At 31.2% G+C, this 14,546-nt stretch overlaps 2 protein-coding genes across 5 annotated transcripts in view; one reads left to right on the top strand and one right to left on the bottom strand.

Annotated features, from left to right (window-relative positions):
• The window catches only part of LOC107450660 (uncharacterized), a 38,750-nt gene that overhangs the window by 14,836 nt on the left and 9,368 nt on the right, over positions 1 to 14,546 (top strand). The window contains exon 1 of one of the 4 annotated variants that reach the window (XM_016066524.3): positions 3,082 to 4,148. The exons of 1 other annotated variant lie outside the window; for it this stretch is intronic. In XM_016066524.3, the coding sequence (XP_015922010.3) occupies positions 3,856 to 4,148 (293 nt within the window). In that variant the 5' untranslated portion in view covers positions 3,082 to 3,855. Of the gene's footprint in view, positions 1 to 3,081; positions 4,149 to 8,018; positions 9,527 to 13,461; positions 14,053 to 14,546 lie in introns of those variants that run through there. 2 more of the 4 variants (XM_016066509.5, XM_016066515.4) reach the window with 2 other exon arrangements.
• The window catches only part of LOC107450680 (uncharacterized), a 147,274-nt gene that overhangs the window by 6,423 nt on the left and 126,305 nt on the right, over positions 1 to 14,546 (bottom strand). The window lies entirely within an intron of this gene.

Below are 14,546 nucleotides of genomic sequence, written 5' to 3' on the forward strand. Positions count from 1 at the left end.
GGAGAAGAACTCCGAGAAAGCATAGGGGTTACACAATGAAATTGACATTGGCGTATTTCAGTGTATACCTTCGAATCAAGTTAAGTTCTTGAAGTCTAGAAACTCGCCAATTCTCTCAAAAGAAGCCGCATACTAATATAGTATTAGAGGTATTTTAATGAAATTATGCACTAGGTTGATGGTTATGCACTATCACTGGATTTAACTTTTTATGAACTTCGTTTTAACGGAATGTATTTCAGTAATTCAGTTTTGTTTTTTTTTTGTGTTCTGAAAGTATTAATACAAAAAAATCATTAAAATTGAATTGAGATGGAAGAAATGTGCAAGAAGTTAAGAATGTTTTTTTTCTGGGGTGGCAACATACACACACATATTTTTGCTATAATTAATTTTTTATCGATCTAAATTTGTGAGACATTCGTTAAATACAAATAAAATAGTAACAAAAAATTAAAATAAATAACAAAAATTTGCTTTAATATGGATATGAGCGAAATTTTTTAAGACAAATATGGAATTTTCAATGTACCAAAAAATAAAAATTATCGAATTTCAAGATTTTTTCCCCTCTAGACGGTAGGATATATAGTATAAATTTATTGAATAATATATCAATATATAGATGATATCCAGTATAATAAATTCCTCTACATGAAGATTTGCCTATCGGAAATCTAAGTTAATAACATTGAATTAAATATAAACTTAAGTTTTCTTATTGTATCATACTTCGGTAATACCTCAATCAAAAGAATTTTTCACTATGTCAAAATTGAGTGCAATTGGTCCTCTTACAGTTATGTTAATGTAGAACATACACTACCCAAATTTGAGGATTATTTTGCAACTGCTTTTCGCTATAGCTTAAAAATATTCAATGAAATTGAACAAAATTTTTGAAGAAATATTTAATTAATTACAAGATAATAATTTTAAAATTGAGAAAAAAAAAATCATTAAAAATTGCGCAAGATATGAGCGTATTAAGCTTTTTTTTTATTATTATGCGCGGAAAAAAAAACTAAAAATATAACTTTTTTTCAGAATTTTATCGTCAATTGTATTTGGCAACTCCATATCCAAGAGGTCGTGGGTTCGATCCTCGCCGGCCGAAGACTCCCCGTGTAGTAAATGGTGACTGATGCACGTTAAATCTGTCGAGTCTCAAAGTCCTCCATGTTCCCATAACAAATCAATACCTCTGGGGGTACTGATCCAGGAGTTTCCTTGTCTTCTGGATTGGTTCAAAATTACAAGGCTACGGAGTTGAACGTAAGTAGTCGTAAACCCATGAAATTGGGTCGGCTGTTCAACGACGGTTATAAAATAAAATAAAAATAAACTATCTTCAAAAAATATTACTGCAAAATTGGGAAGAAAAAAAAATTTCTGCGCAGGTGGGAAAGAACTACTTTAAAAACTTATGTATTTCCTCAATTTTAATCGATTTTTTTTTCAATTTTTAAAATGCTTGTTGTTAATTAAAAATTGCTACTAAAACTTAATTGCTTTTATTGAATATTTCTGATGCTTTAGAAAAAAAATCTTAGGGCAAAAAAATTTTAAATTTTTTTTAAATATAAAAATGCTTATTTTCTTACAAAATGGATGCTTATAAATAATAACAAAGTGTCCTTTGAGTTAATAAGTTGATTGTTGCATTTTCAGGCGTAAGATGTTAGAACACTTGTTTTCGTTTTTAATTTATTGGCGCTCCCTCAAATCAACTCTTAAGGTTTGAAAATTTATCACACTCTTCAAAGTTATAAAATAATACTCTAGGTATTTTTTTGAGAAATTCAAAAGAAAAAAAAAAGAGAAATTGAAAGCGTCTTATCTGTTATTGCACTGTAGTGCATATTTAAATTTCCTTAGTTTTATTTCATATCTGTTTTATTTACTATAAAATGTTAAGTGCCTTGATGAACGCAACTGTTCTATCTATATTTTAGAAACATTCAAAGTAATTTTTTTTCGTAAGCACCAATCTTCGCTAAAAATTTTGTCAACATTTTTAGCGAAATATTTCAAATATTTAAATGTTATTTATCATATCTTCTCAAATATTTAAAATTTTTGTCAAAAGTTAAATATTTGAGAAGATGATTAAAACTCATTAAAGATTATCTTGATTCATCACAGCAGAATTAAATATCATTTCTTCTCAAATATTTAAAATTTTTGTCAAAAGTTAAATATTTGAGAAGATGATTAAAACTCATAAAAGATTATCCTGATTCATCACAGCAGAATTAAATAATTAAAATACAATTTTATTATTGCAAGGAAAAAATGGCTGTCTTATAGCTGCTTAAACTTTGGGCGAGGTCTACAATGAGCCAAAAAATGGTATCGAAGGAAAAGCGAACACTTTTAAAATGTGTTAAAAAGGAAATTGCTTTTACATATTTTTATGCTGCATTTACTGTAATTGGTTTGTCAATCTTTAATAATTTTCTTTTTTAAAATGCTACTTTAAGACTACCTATGTGTAGTTGTTCTATAACGTCAAGAATTCAAAAAAAAATTGTCGATCTCGTAATTATGGAACAACCTACGTGCAATTAAATTGCGTAATTAATTAATATTAAAAAATGAAAGACGGAAAGGGTGCTGTTCCTCGTCCTGTTTAGTTCCCAGCATTTGACGGCATTAAATCACAATAATTTAATATTTTGCCTTAAATTATCAATAAATAAATTTAAATAATAAACACACTGAAAAATATCTAAAACAATTCCATATTTAATTTACTTTATGTTTTATAGAACGCTGTGAGCAAAGATCATTAAAAATATTACGAAATAAATAATTTTTTTAAAAATAATGACACTGAAAAAAAAAAGCCGTCTTTAGAAATTCCGAATTTAATCTGCTTCTTGTTTTGTAAAATCTTGTAAATAATAAATATTGTTTTTAATAGTCACGCTAAAATTCTGTCAAAAAATTCCCTATATTATGTTTTATAAAATGGAGTGTACAAAAATATTTGGAAATTACTCCAGAATATGACGAAATGGCGCCAAAGAGAGATAAACGCATCATGACAACGGAAAGAAGGATTTTATCAACTACAATGGATTAGTGTGGACTTCCAAACCTGTGCCTGTAGAGGGTAGATGAGAGAAGTAACTTCTAGAAGAGTAAGAACACCTGGTCTTTTGGAAAAAACGCGATTCTCCCGCTAGGGCACGGGGAAGGGTGACTTTAGATAGTACCCTAAATAATATACTTGGATGAACCTGGACTTAGCCCTTTTCTCGAACATGTGGAAGTACTGAATGACTTTTGAACTAAACAGCAGTTCTAAAGAATATTTTCTTTGACTAATTTAATCTCCATTAACAATTTCAAGTTTCTAGTACGAGAGTAAGAGTTTCCAAGAATGAAAAACTTCAAATGAATGCTGAAAATACTTTTCAAAATACAAACGTATTTTATATGCACAAGGACGATTTTATAGAAATAACAGTTGCTGACTCGGAGAGTGAAACATATTTTAGTACATGGACAATTTCGTAGTAATAACAGCAGGTAATACGAAGATTGGAACGCATGAGGAAGATTTTATAGAAATAACAGTAGCTGATACGGAGATTGGAACGCATTTTAGCACATGGACAATTTTATAAAAATAGCAGCAGCTAATGCGGATATTGGGACGCATTTCAGCACGAGGAAGATTTTGTTGAAATAACAGTAGCTGATACGAAGATTGGAACGCATTTTAGCTTATGAAAGACTTTATAGAAATAACAGTAGCTGATGCGGAGATTGAAACGCTGAGTTACCCGTTACTGATCTCAACAAATCACGCTGGGTTTAATTTTGACATTCGATACCAGTGGAACGATGACCGAACAAATTTGTAAGATTAGATCTTCGTCAAGGGGTGGAGATATACTTGAATATGGAGGAAATCTCTTTCACTTACATTCAAGATATAAAGAGACACAGTATTGGATTTGTGTAAAGCGTGTCACAACAAATTGCAAGAAGAAAGTGTGTTTGAAAAACGGTGTTTTATACAAAGAAACTGGATCACATAATCATGCTCCAGAAACTGAAAAAATTTCGAGAATCAGTTTTATAGAGCAGGTAAAAGCAAGAATCTCGAAAGACCTTCCAGTTCCTTTAGCGTATAAGTAAGTGGATATATGCATTATTTTTCTTTTTTAAATTCATTTTGATTTAAAACATTAGTTTCAAAAATTTTTACCTATAGAGTACATAAGTGTTTAAGTAACAAAATCATTCTGGCAAATATTTATTGTGGAAAAAATATTGCCTTTTTTTTTTTTTTTTTAGAAAATGTTTTTATTTATTTATTTTTATTTTTTTTAATTATTGAAAATGAAACTTCCTTAATCAATAGTTTTTGCTAAATTTTAATATCGTTAATGGCGCAGTATGCTACAATTTAAGATTGAATGTATTTATACTATATCATAAAAAGATATTTCTACGATATCATGTTTAAGTTTTATAATCAATAAAAAAATATTAACTAAGTCAAAAGTTTAACCTAAAGCCAAAGATGGTGAAGGTAGAGACCTTTTAAATATTTTCTTGGGTGAAAACATTTAACGAGTTTTTTAAATTTTTTTTTTATTTAAATTAAATTAGAATTTTTTAAAAAAAAATAGGTTTAAATTTTATCCTAACGGAATCTGTAACTAAATCTGTAAAATGAAATATGCGCCAGTACTACAATACAAAAATTTTTTGGAGGCATTTTAATTGACAAGAGACAAAAGTTATTGGGAAGAGATCATTTGGATTGTTTACTAAAGCGATCAAGTGGCGGAATCTTCCAAAAGAAAAGAAAAAGTTTTTATGTTATATATATTATTATATATATATATTATATATATATTATATATACTGCTATCAATATTCAGTTCAGCATTGCAGTTTTGGAACTAACCCGCATTTGCGTTACGTGGAGAGGAAAAACACAAAATTCTCCCACGATTAGCCCGACTGCAAGGGAATTCTAACTCATGATTTGTCAACCACTGAGGTATTTTGCGTCAGCACTGTGATCGGTGTGAGCCGGGAGCAGAATTAGTATCAAACAGCTGCCACTGGGATTCGAACCTGGGCCTGCTCTACCCCCTGACCCACCGCGTCCCCAACAGTTGAGTTAAGTTGAAAGGAGAAATGTCACAAGTTTCGACTTTATATCTAAGCTAATTTTCCTTTATATTTCGCATAAATTTCCGACTTCAGTGAGTTCGGAGACAAAAAAAAACTAGCGTTCTTAAGCTCAATTTACAATCTTCGGGCTAAAAAGGGAAAAAGTGAGCAGAATCCCATCTATAACTTTTGTTGTTTATATGTAACTTCAACTATCTAAGTTCTTGCTCTATATCCAAGATCATTTATTCTTTCTTTAAATTTTCAGTGACGGCAAATTTTGCTTTATTTATTTACCTATTTGTTTCAAATGTTTCGTACATCCTAAATGAGCGAGTTCGAATCGCATTATAACCTTGACTGTTTGTGTTTTTTTTTCTTTGATAATTAATAATTTCTGCTGTCTTCTAATTCATGGACTTCATTTTCTTCAAGTCGTGAGTTGCAAAAACTGCATCAATTAATGTCTGTCCTCTTGTCGTCCAGTATTGGTCTCTAATTTCAGCCAATACACGTTTCTTAAGTTAAAAAATTCTTTTCCTTCCTCAATGCTTATATATATACTTAAAATCGCCACATATACAGTAATTATTAAAAAGCTAATCATAAAAAGAACATAAAATACTTTAGGTAATATTATGTAAATACATTGAAAAAGCACACTGGTGAAAAGAAAAACAATTAACTCTACTCCAAGAAGTTCCAAAATTATCGTTTGCTTTTTTTTCTTCTTCTTTCTTTTGCTGCTTTTTTATTAAGACTTACGTCAGTCTGATTTCCGTATCGCACTGGACTGATCGTAAAGACACTGCTCCCAGTTGAGCATCAACTGGGAGCAAGATTTACTGATTCAAGATTCACTGACTGCGGTCAGTAAGTGGGTGGATGACCACTTTGATCAACCTTCGTAGGAACCGTAGGTGCCCGGTATCGGCCATCGTTAAACTGTTCTACCGTAAAGTGTTCGACTTCGCGCGGAAATCTACGGACTAAATGTATATAATTCTAATAAATAATACTCTTTAACATGGCAATCACTGATAAGTAGGTAAGTACTTTTATTTCCGTTGCACTAGAGCTGCACAGTGGGTTATTTTATTTTTTTATTATAACCGTCGTTGAACAGCCGACCCAATTTTATGGGTTTACGACTACTAATGTTCAGCTACGTAGTTTTGTAATTTTGAACCCAATCCAGAAGACAAGGGAACTCCTGGATTGAGTATTGGGAGAAACTTGCCTTCTTGGAAGACTTTTTGATGGAACTAACCAGCATTTGCGTTCCATGGAGAGGATGACCACGGGAACCTCTCACGGTTAGCCTGACGGCAAGGGGACTCTAACCCATGATTCGTCTACCACTGAGGATATTTCTCGTCAGCACTGTGGTCGGTGCAAGCCGGATGCGGAATTCTTATCGACTGGGATACGAACCCGGTTCACCTCATTGGAAGGCGAATGCTCTATCCACTGAGCCATCGCGACTCACTATGGGATATTGGCGACGGTTGGGAAACATCCCTGAGGATGAACTGAAGACATGCCATCGCAATTTTGATCCTCTGCAGAGGGGATGACCTGCTTTGGCCCTACGTAGACTGATCAAAGTGGCCACCCACCAACTTACTGACCGCTACCAGTGATGCTTGACTTTGGTGTTCTACTGAGTACAGTGTTTTTACGATTAGACCACTGCGGGACTGGCAAATCACGGAATCGCACTGATTAATTTCTTCATTTAAAAAATAAAGAATGCTAGAGTTAAATATTCTAAGGTGTATATTATGAATAGTATGCTTTTTCTGAAATTACGAAATAACGTTTTATATTTTTCCAGACAATGAAAGAAATTTCAGGTTCATTGTAATCGAGCCTACTTACCTAGAGGTCGGTGGTTCGATCCCTAGGGTGGACATATTTATCTTGCATTATCTTTTAAAGTATATTTTAATTTAAGTAATAAACATATGTTATCTATCTTTTATTTATTTATATTTTTTATTAAAAATGTATTTAGTTATATATTTAAATTTTTATTAAAAAAAATTATAAAATATTTTTAAATTAAACATTTTTATACTTATATTATTTTGTACTTATGGTTTATTTTAACTTCAGTAGTTGTTATAAGTTCCAATGGTAGCCCATTGTCTTCACATTTTATCCATCGTGTTTTAGTTTAATTTAATTTATTATTTTATCTAAGATATCCAGTTTTAGTTGACCGTTTTGATAAAGTATTTTATAAATTAATGTCTGTTACAGTTTTGTTTTGAAATAATTGATTTCTATATTTTACATGATGTGAACATTTAAATGTGAACTCTAATGTGCGATAGAATTCAGACGATAGAAGATGTTAAAACCGATGATGTAAAAAATTATTAATTTTTAAATATTTTTGTTTTATCTGAGGGGTATTTTTTTAATTAAAGTATAAATTTTTATTTCATACTCTGTACTTTTTATTTGCTAAAAATGCAGGTTGATATTTACAAAAAGAAGAGTAAATTAAAATATTTTACTAATCACAAATAACTTTTTTTACATACGAAAAAACATTGAAGGATTTATTTTATAATTTTGTAAAAAATATCTGATTTTTTTTAAAAAAAACTCTTTTTTGTAATATTTTGCTACTTTTTTCCTCTCAAGAGAATAATAATTTGAGAGGGAAAGCGATTCTTTCTCAAAAAAAAAAGTCTAACTTTTTTAACAACGAGGAGTTACATAAAAATTAAATTTTATATTAGGATACTAAGAAAAAAAATGAAGAAACTTTTATGTTTCATAATTGTCACTAGATGGCACTATATCATTTTAAAGGAGCATAGTCTTCAATCCCGAGGTGGTGCCTCTTCTTCTACTACTACTCTTTGATTCAGAGAAACCTCACCTTACGGACACGCCTTCTTTGGGCGGACCTCTCGCATGACGAACGGTTATTAATATTCTCCTCGGTCTTTTATGAATTATGCTTGTAGACCACTTTTGCTTGACAGGAATAGTGATTTGCTGGGCTGTTTTAAATCCCTTCAAAGCGGACAGTTCACATATTTATGAATTATTTTTTGTGTGACATTTCTTTTTAAACATAACAAAGTGGATTAAGTTGAAGAGCAAGTTTTCGTGCGGTGAACGGGAAGCACAACTCGTATATATCTTTATGGCTTTTGACTAAAGATTGATTGGATTATTGTGAGTTCTTTTTTGAATGATTGTATTGTACATTTGAGTTTGAGATACAATACTACGAATTAGTATTGAACTCTGATTGAATAAGAAAGAGCTTTTTCTGAACTCTGATCAAATCAGAAAAAACTGAAGAGCTTTTTTTCTTTTTTTTTACTGTGATTGAATGTGGAGAAGATTTTCAATGTTTTGAAATCTGATTGAATAAGAAAAAGCTTTGTTTGAACTCTGATTGAATACGAAAAGCATTTTCTATTTTTTGACCTGTGATAGAATGTGGAAAAGATTTTAAATTATTTTGAACTCTGATTGAATAAGAAAAAGCTTTGTTTGAACTCTGATTGAATAAGAAAAGTATTTTCTATTTTTTGAACTGAGATTGAATGTGGAGAAGATTTTCAATATTTTGAAATCTGATTGAATACGAAATAGCTTTGTTTGAACTTTGATTGAATACGAAAAGCATTTTCTATTTTTTGAACTGAGATTGAATGTGGAGAAGATTTTTAATTATTTTGAACTCTGATTGAATAAGAAAAAGGTTTTTTTTGAACTTTGATTGAAGATTTTTTTGTTTTGTTTTTGAACTGTAATTGAATGTGGAGAAGATTTTCAACTTTTTGAACTCTTATTGAATAAGAAAAGCAATTTTCATTTCGCTCTTGCTTTTTCCGCCATTTCGCTAAAATAATTCAGAAAAAATAACAATACGATTTCTTTAATTTCTCGTGTACCTTCTTGCAATCCTAAATATGCCTCGAAGAGCGTTGACTCTAAAAGAAAAAATCGAAGTTATCGAATATCACAAGCGCGAGAAATGTAGCGTTCGAAAATTAGCTAGGCATTGGAAGATTGGAAAGACCCAAGCATCAGACATTGTTAAAAATAGTGAAAATTTGATGAATCTTTGGTGTGAAAACGGCAATGACTACCGATACAGAATGTCTCCTTTATCAAGTCCTGGATATCAGATAGACAAAAGTGTTTTTGAATGGTTTTTAGAAGTTCGAAGCAAGAAAATTCCTGTATCGGGACCAATGCTGCAAACAAAGGCCTTAGAAATTGCTAGCAATTTGGGAAGGGTTGGCTTTAAAGCTTCGAACGGATGGTTGGAAAGATTTCGAAGGAGGCATATGATTTCATTTAAAACTATAAATGGAGAGTCTGGCACTATGGATTCAGAATGTTTGAGGTTTGTAAACAATTTTGGTATTTAAAAGTTCAAACGTTTGATCTTTTAAAATGATCTTAAAAAATACTTGTTAATAATGCTTCAATTATGCTTACATTGCTTAACCCCTTAACGATCGGTTATTTTCAAGAAAATGGTCATAAAAGTGCCTATTTTGCCAAATACACGTATTTGATTAGTGCTGACATCTAGTTTAAAATAAACTAACTTTCTATAATTACCTTAAAAATATCCTAGTACTGCCATCTGGTGCGTAAAATAAGAAATAAAATGTGTTCAGGGCAAAAGAAATGAATTAGTTTTATTCTTAAAGGCGCGTTACTACTGAACACTCCAGCCCGGAAATTTCACGGGAGCGAGAAATAGAGGGCGAAACCTCACCCCGCCATTTTCACGGGAGCGAGAAGGAAGGGGTTAATTGTGCTTGCATTGCTGGATTATGCTTGCTCCCCACATGCAAAATGCTTTTATTAATGTTGTAATTTTTCTTGACAAGATATGTGTATAAAAGTATGATTGTTTTGGTCGAGAGGATATTGGCTATTGTGAAAATAATTTTACGTGTGCAAACGTAACGTGCGTATCATTTCATAAATTAAAACAGAGAATGATGTATCATGGTTTTTGCTATAGCATTTGACATTTAAAATCTGCAATTTAATCATTTCTAGGGTCATTTTTTATTCTATTTAAGTTAAATATTTTTGGAATTATATTATTGAAGTTAATTTATAAAATGAAAGTCATTTAGTTTATTATTTAAATCAATTTTCTTTTTTTAAAACCATTTTGCGTATGTTTTCGTCTTTTTTCGAAATTTTACTTACTATGAAGAATTGGTTATAAACTTGAACTTTCGTGGTAATAAGTAACCAAATTATAAAATCTGGTTCGTAACAAATTAACTCGATGAGCAAATGAAAGAACGCATAGCGCAAAGGGAAAACCTTACATTCTAATCACCACCAACCTTTACTATTCTTCTTCTTTCAAAGCACTACAGCCTGTTACAGGCCAATGCCGTTCCAAGTTTTCTTTGCCTTCTGGTTTAATCAGCAGTAAGGCTTTTCCGTTTTCCCTTACTTATTATGTGAAGCCACCTAATAGGTGGTCTTCCTCATTTTAACCTTTACTATTACCCACATTTAAAACTAAAGTTCTTCATTTTTATTTATTTATTTTTTGTCATTTCTGAAATTATCTGCTGATTTCAGCACGAATCATAGGTGGGAAATTGTATACTTTCTGCCTCCTTATAAAGAGTAGATTAATTTGTTGGTAAATTCCATTGCAATGGTTAATGTTCGTTTTATATTTAGTCAATGACTGAGAGAATCTAAGATTAGGCGAATTTATGAATGGGCGAATTTTTTTTTAATTGTACATTTTGATGCAAAATTTGTAACATCTAATAAATTATTATTTTTACATCACCGCTGATTTTTTACAACACGTTTCGTTTAAATTCCTATATATAACGGATTAATTTCGCCCATTGGCGGATAGCCTTAAGCACAATACATTTCTTTTTTCTCTTATACAATTTTTTGTTGTCTACACAACAATATTTTCGTCAAATTTAGACCATAACTATGTCTTTGATAAAATTTATTTAGTTTTTACAAATTAAACTGACGTTTTATTCGGAAAATACTTTTGTTTAAATTAAATCAATCCTGTAATAACTTTCTTCATCAGATTACAGGACAAATTTGATGGTCACCACTGGCTACAGAACGACATAATATATCAATTGGCTATTAAAAAATCCAGTCGGCAATTTTATTATTATTATTTTTTTTTTGTTTGTTTAATTGTCGAAAATGCAACCTAGGCTCATTTTATTCATTTATTTATTAGTAAATATGGAATTTTTAATATTTTATAGTATTCTGAAAATTAAATGTTTTTCAATCTTGTTTCTTAGAAATTTTCTTTCTTTCAGAAATAAATCTTGTAATGCTCTCCATATTTTTTGTGTTACTTCCATAGGTATTCTTTACATTATTAAGTTTTCTTATTCGTTTTATTTTATTTTATAACCGTCGTTGAACAGCCAACCCAATTTCATGGGTTTACGACTACTAACGTTCAACTCCGTAGCCTTGTAATTTTGAAATAATCCAGAAGACAAGGAAACTTCTGGAACAGTACCCCCAGAGGTTTTGATTTGTTGTGGGAACATGGAGGACTTTGAGACTCGACAGATTTAACGTGCATCAATCACCATTTACTACACGGGGAGTCTTCGGCCGGCGAGGATCGAACCCACGACCTCTTGGATATGGGCCCAGCACCTTACCGACCAGGATATCCCGGCCCTTTCTTATTCGTTTAAAACTTTTATTTTTTGAAAAAAGTGATAACGCGTTTTAAAAAGTGATCACTGTTAAAAATTAAGCAGCGAAATTTCTCTATTTCGCCCTATACGTCAGATTATCTTAAACAATAAATTTATGGTAAATTCTATCGAAGTTGCGTTCGTTCGATTTTTTGATGAACCCTAATTTCACGTATAAGAAAATGGCATTTTGTCATAAGAATTTTTTCATTAAGACTCGGAGGTCCCGCAGTGGACTGATCGTTACGACACGGTTCCCAGCAGATCACCGAAGTCAAGCATCACTGGCTACGGTCAGTGTGCGGGTGGGTGACCACTTGGATCAGTCTGCGTAGGGACCGTGGGTGTGCGGTATTGGTCCTCTATAAACTGTTCTACCGTAAAGTGCTCGACTTCGCGTGCAGGTCGTTGGGCTACCGATGCGGAGGCGCCATCCCCTCTGCAGAGGATCAAAATTATGATGGCATGTCTTCGGATCATCCTCCGGGATGTTTCCCAGACCGTCGCCAATAGCCCATTGTGCAGCTCTAGTGCGACGTAAATTAACAACAACAATAAAACATGGAGAAAAAAAATTCCTAAATACTTAAAAAATTGTTCTAAGAATGTGTGTATTTTAATGGAGAACTCTCCATAAAATTTTTACTGAATAAATATAAATAAATAAATATAAATAAATAAATAAATATAATAAATATAAATAAATAAATAAATATAAATAAATAAATATAAATAAATAAATAAATATAATTAAATAAATGTAAATAAAATAAGTAGATGAAAATCCTTGCTTATTTCTAATTTGATATGTAGTTCAATTAATGGTTGTCGCTCATGGATTAAAACCAATATAAACACTGCTGTTCTTAAATATGTATATGAAGAATATTTTTTGTATTTTCTTGCTTTTAATTCAAATAAGTAAATGTTGAAGACGCTTTTTCAACATTTATTTATTTGGATTAACTCGTTGAATGCCTTGGGGGTCACCGGTGACTGTCACTGATCTTGTTCGTAGTGCCACAGGGGTCACAGGTAACCAGCGAAGCCAAGATTATTAGAAACACATAATAAAGTAATATACATAATAAACACATAATAAAGTAATAAGTAAATTTTTAATGCTTTTAATTTTTTTCTATATTATTATCGTATCGTTACTAAAATGGTTTGAAGAAATTAATACAATACATACTGAGAAAATCATTATGGCCATACGAGCAAGCCATATAAAATTAGCGTGCCGTTCAACGTCTTATCAATTAAAATATAAATCTTTATTGTTATTTTTAGTCAATTTAACAGCATTGAAAAGTAAGCTCTATTGATTTTACAAATTCTCACTTCCAAGTATAACTATCACGTGGTATCTGAATGCAGAGTATGGAACGTAATTATGCATATTATCTATCAATGTCTGTCTGCAAACATAGATAAGTAAAGAATACCTTTTCAGTGTGGAGACCTCCTGCATTTTAACTAATATCCGTCATCAAATATATTGTGTGTAAGACAGGTTTCTAATAATAGATAGCAAGAATTTCGCCACAAACGAACAAAAGGCATAGTAAGGAGAGTTTCAAAGGAACACCTGCTACTAAATAATCGTCAAGATGACCCACCTAACGCAGCTCAAAATCCCCCCCACCCCACGGAGTTACAGAGATTATAGGGTTATCTTTTCAAGGGTGTGTTCTGGCGCATTTGCTAATAAGCCATGAATCTTTTAGCTTTCTCATTAGAGCCATGAAAAGAGATTAATGTAATAATTTGGCATGCTTGTAAATAGTGGAATAGAATTAGCATCGTAATTTGGCGACTTAAGTTAAAATAGTACTCGGTAGAATAATCGGCGATCATTTGCAACAATGTCAGCCACAAGTTCGGCCGCGGGTAAAAATTTCTTTTTCCTAATTTCCCAAAGAGGGGCTAGGGTTCTAGTATACAACAAATATAAATATACACTTAAAAGAAAATACAAGGGAGTAGAATTTTGGCGTTGCAGAAGTTTGCAGGATCGTTGCTCTGCACGCCTTCGAACCAAAAATAACAAAATAATTTCAGAATTCGCGTCCCATAATCATGAAAATGATGCAAAGGTGATCAAGGAATTGATATTTATTAAGAAGGACATGAAACGTCTAGCTGTTGAGCAAAATACTGTTCCTGTCAAAAGATTGTGCAAGTAAGTCTTTATTTGATTGTCCTTATAACAAATTTAAAGTTCATGTTTAATTAACTGCATTTGTTCCCAAATGAGGGGGGAGGGAAATCTTGCATTTATATTTTGTTAACTATTAAATTTAATAAAAATTAAATATTTTTTAAGAACTATGCGTATAACATTCAATTAGCTAAATAATTCATAGTCAGATATTCAGCAGAAAAGAAAATATTTTTGATAAGTTAGTCAAATGGCTGGATTATTGTATATTAAGATGAAATCTTCATAGTCTTAGACGATTAATATGCTAATGAAAATTGAGGTGCGACTTTGCTATCAATAATGGTAATCAATTAAAGTAGGAATTCACTATGAATGTGGTCAATTAAATGAAAAATAAGATATCTAAAGTTGTTTTTAACGGAATTTAACAATATCTATAATTAAAATTTCTTCATAGAATTTTATATGAAGCATGATAAACAATATTGTTATTTAAATACTATCTAGTAGGA

This window comes from Parasteatoda tepidariorum, chromosome 5 (assembly GCF_982258835.1).
Source record: "Parasteatoda tepidariorum strain Cologne lab strain chromosome 5, Ptep-v5.0, whole genome shotgun sequence".
NCBI classification, from domain to species: domain Eukaryota; kingdom Metazoa; phylum Arthropoda; class Arachnida; order Araneae; family Theridiidae; genus Parasteatoda; species Parasteatoda tepidariorum.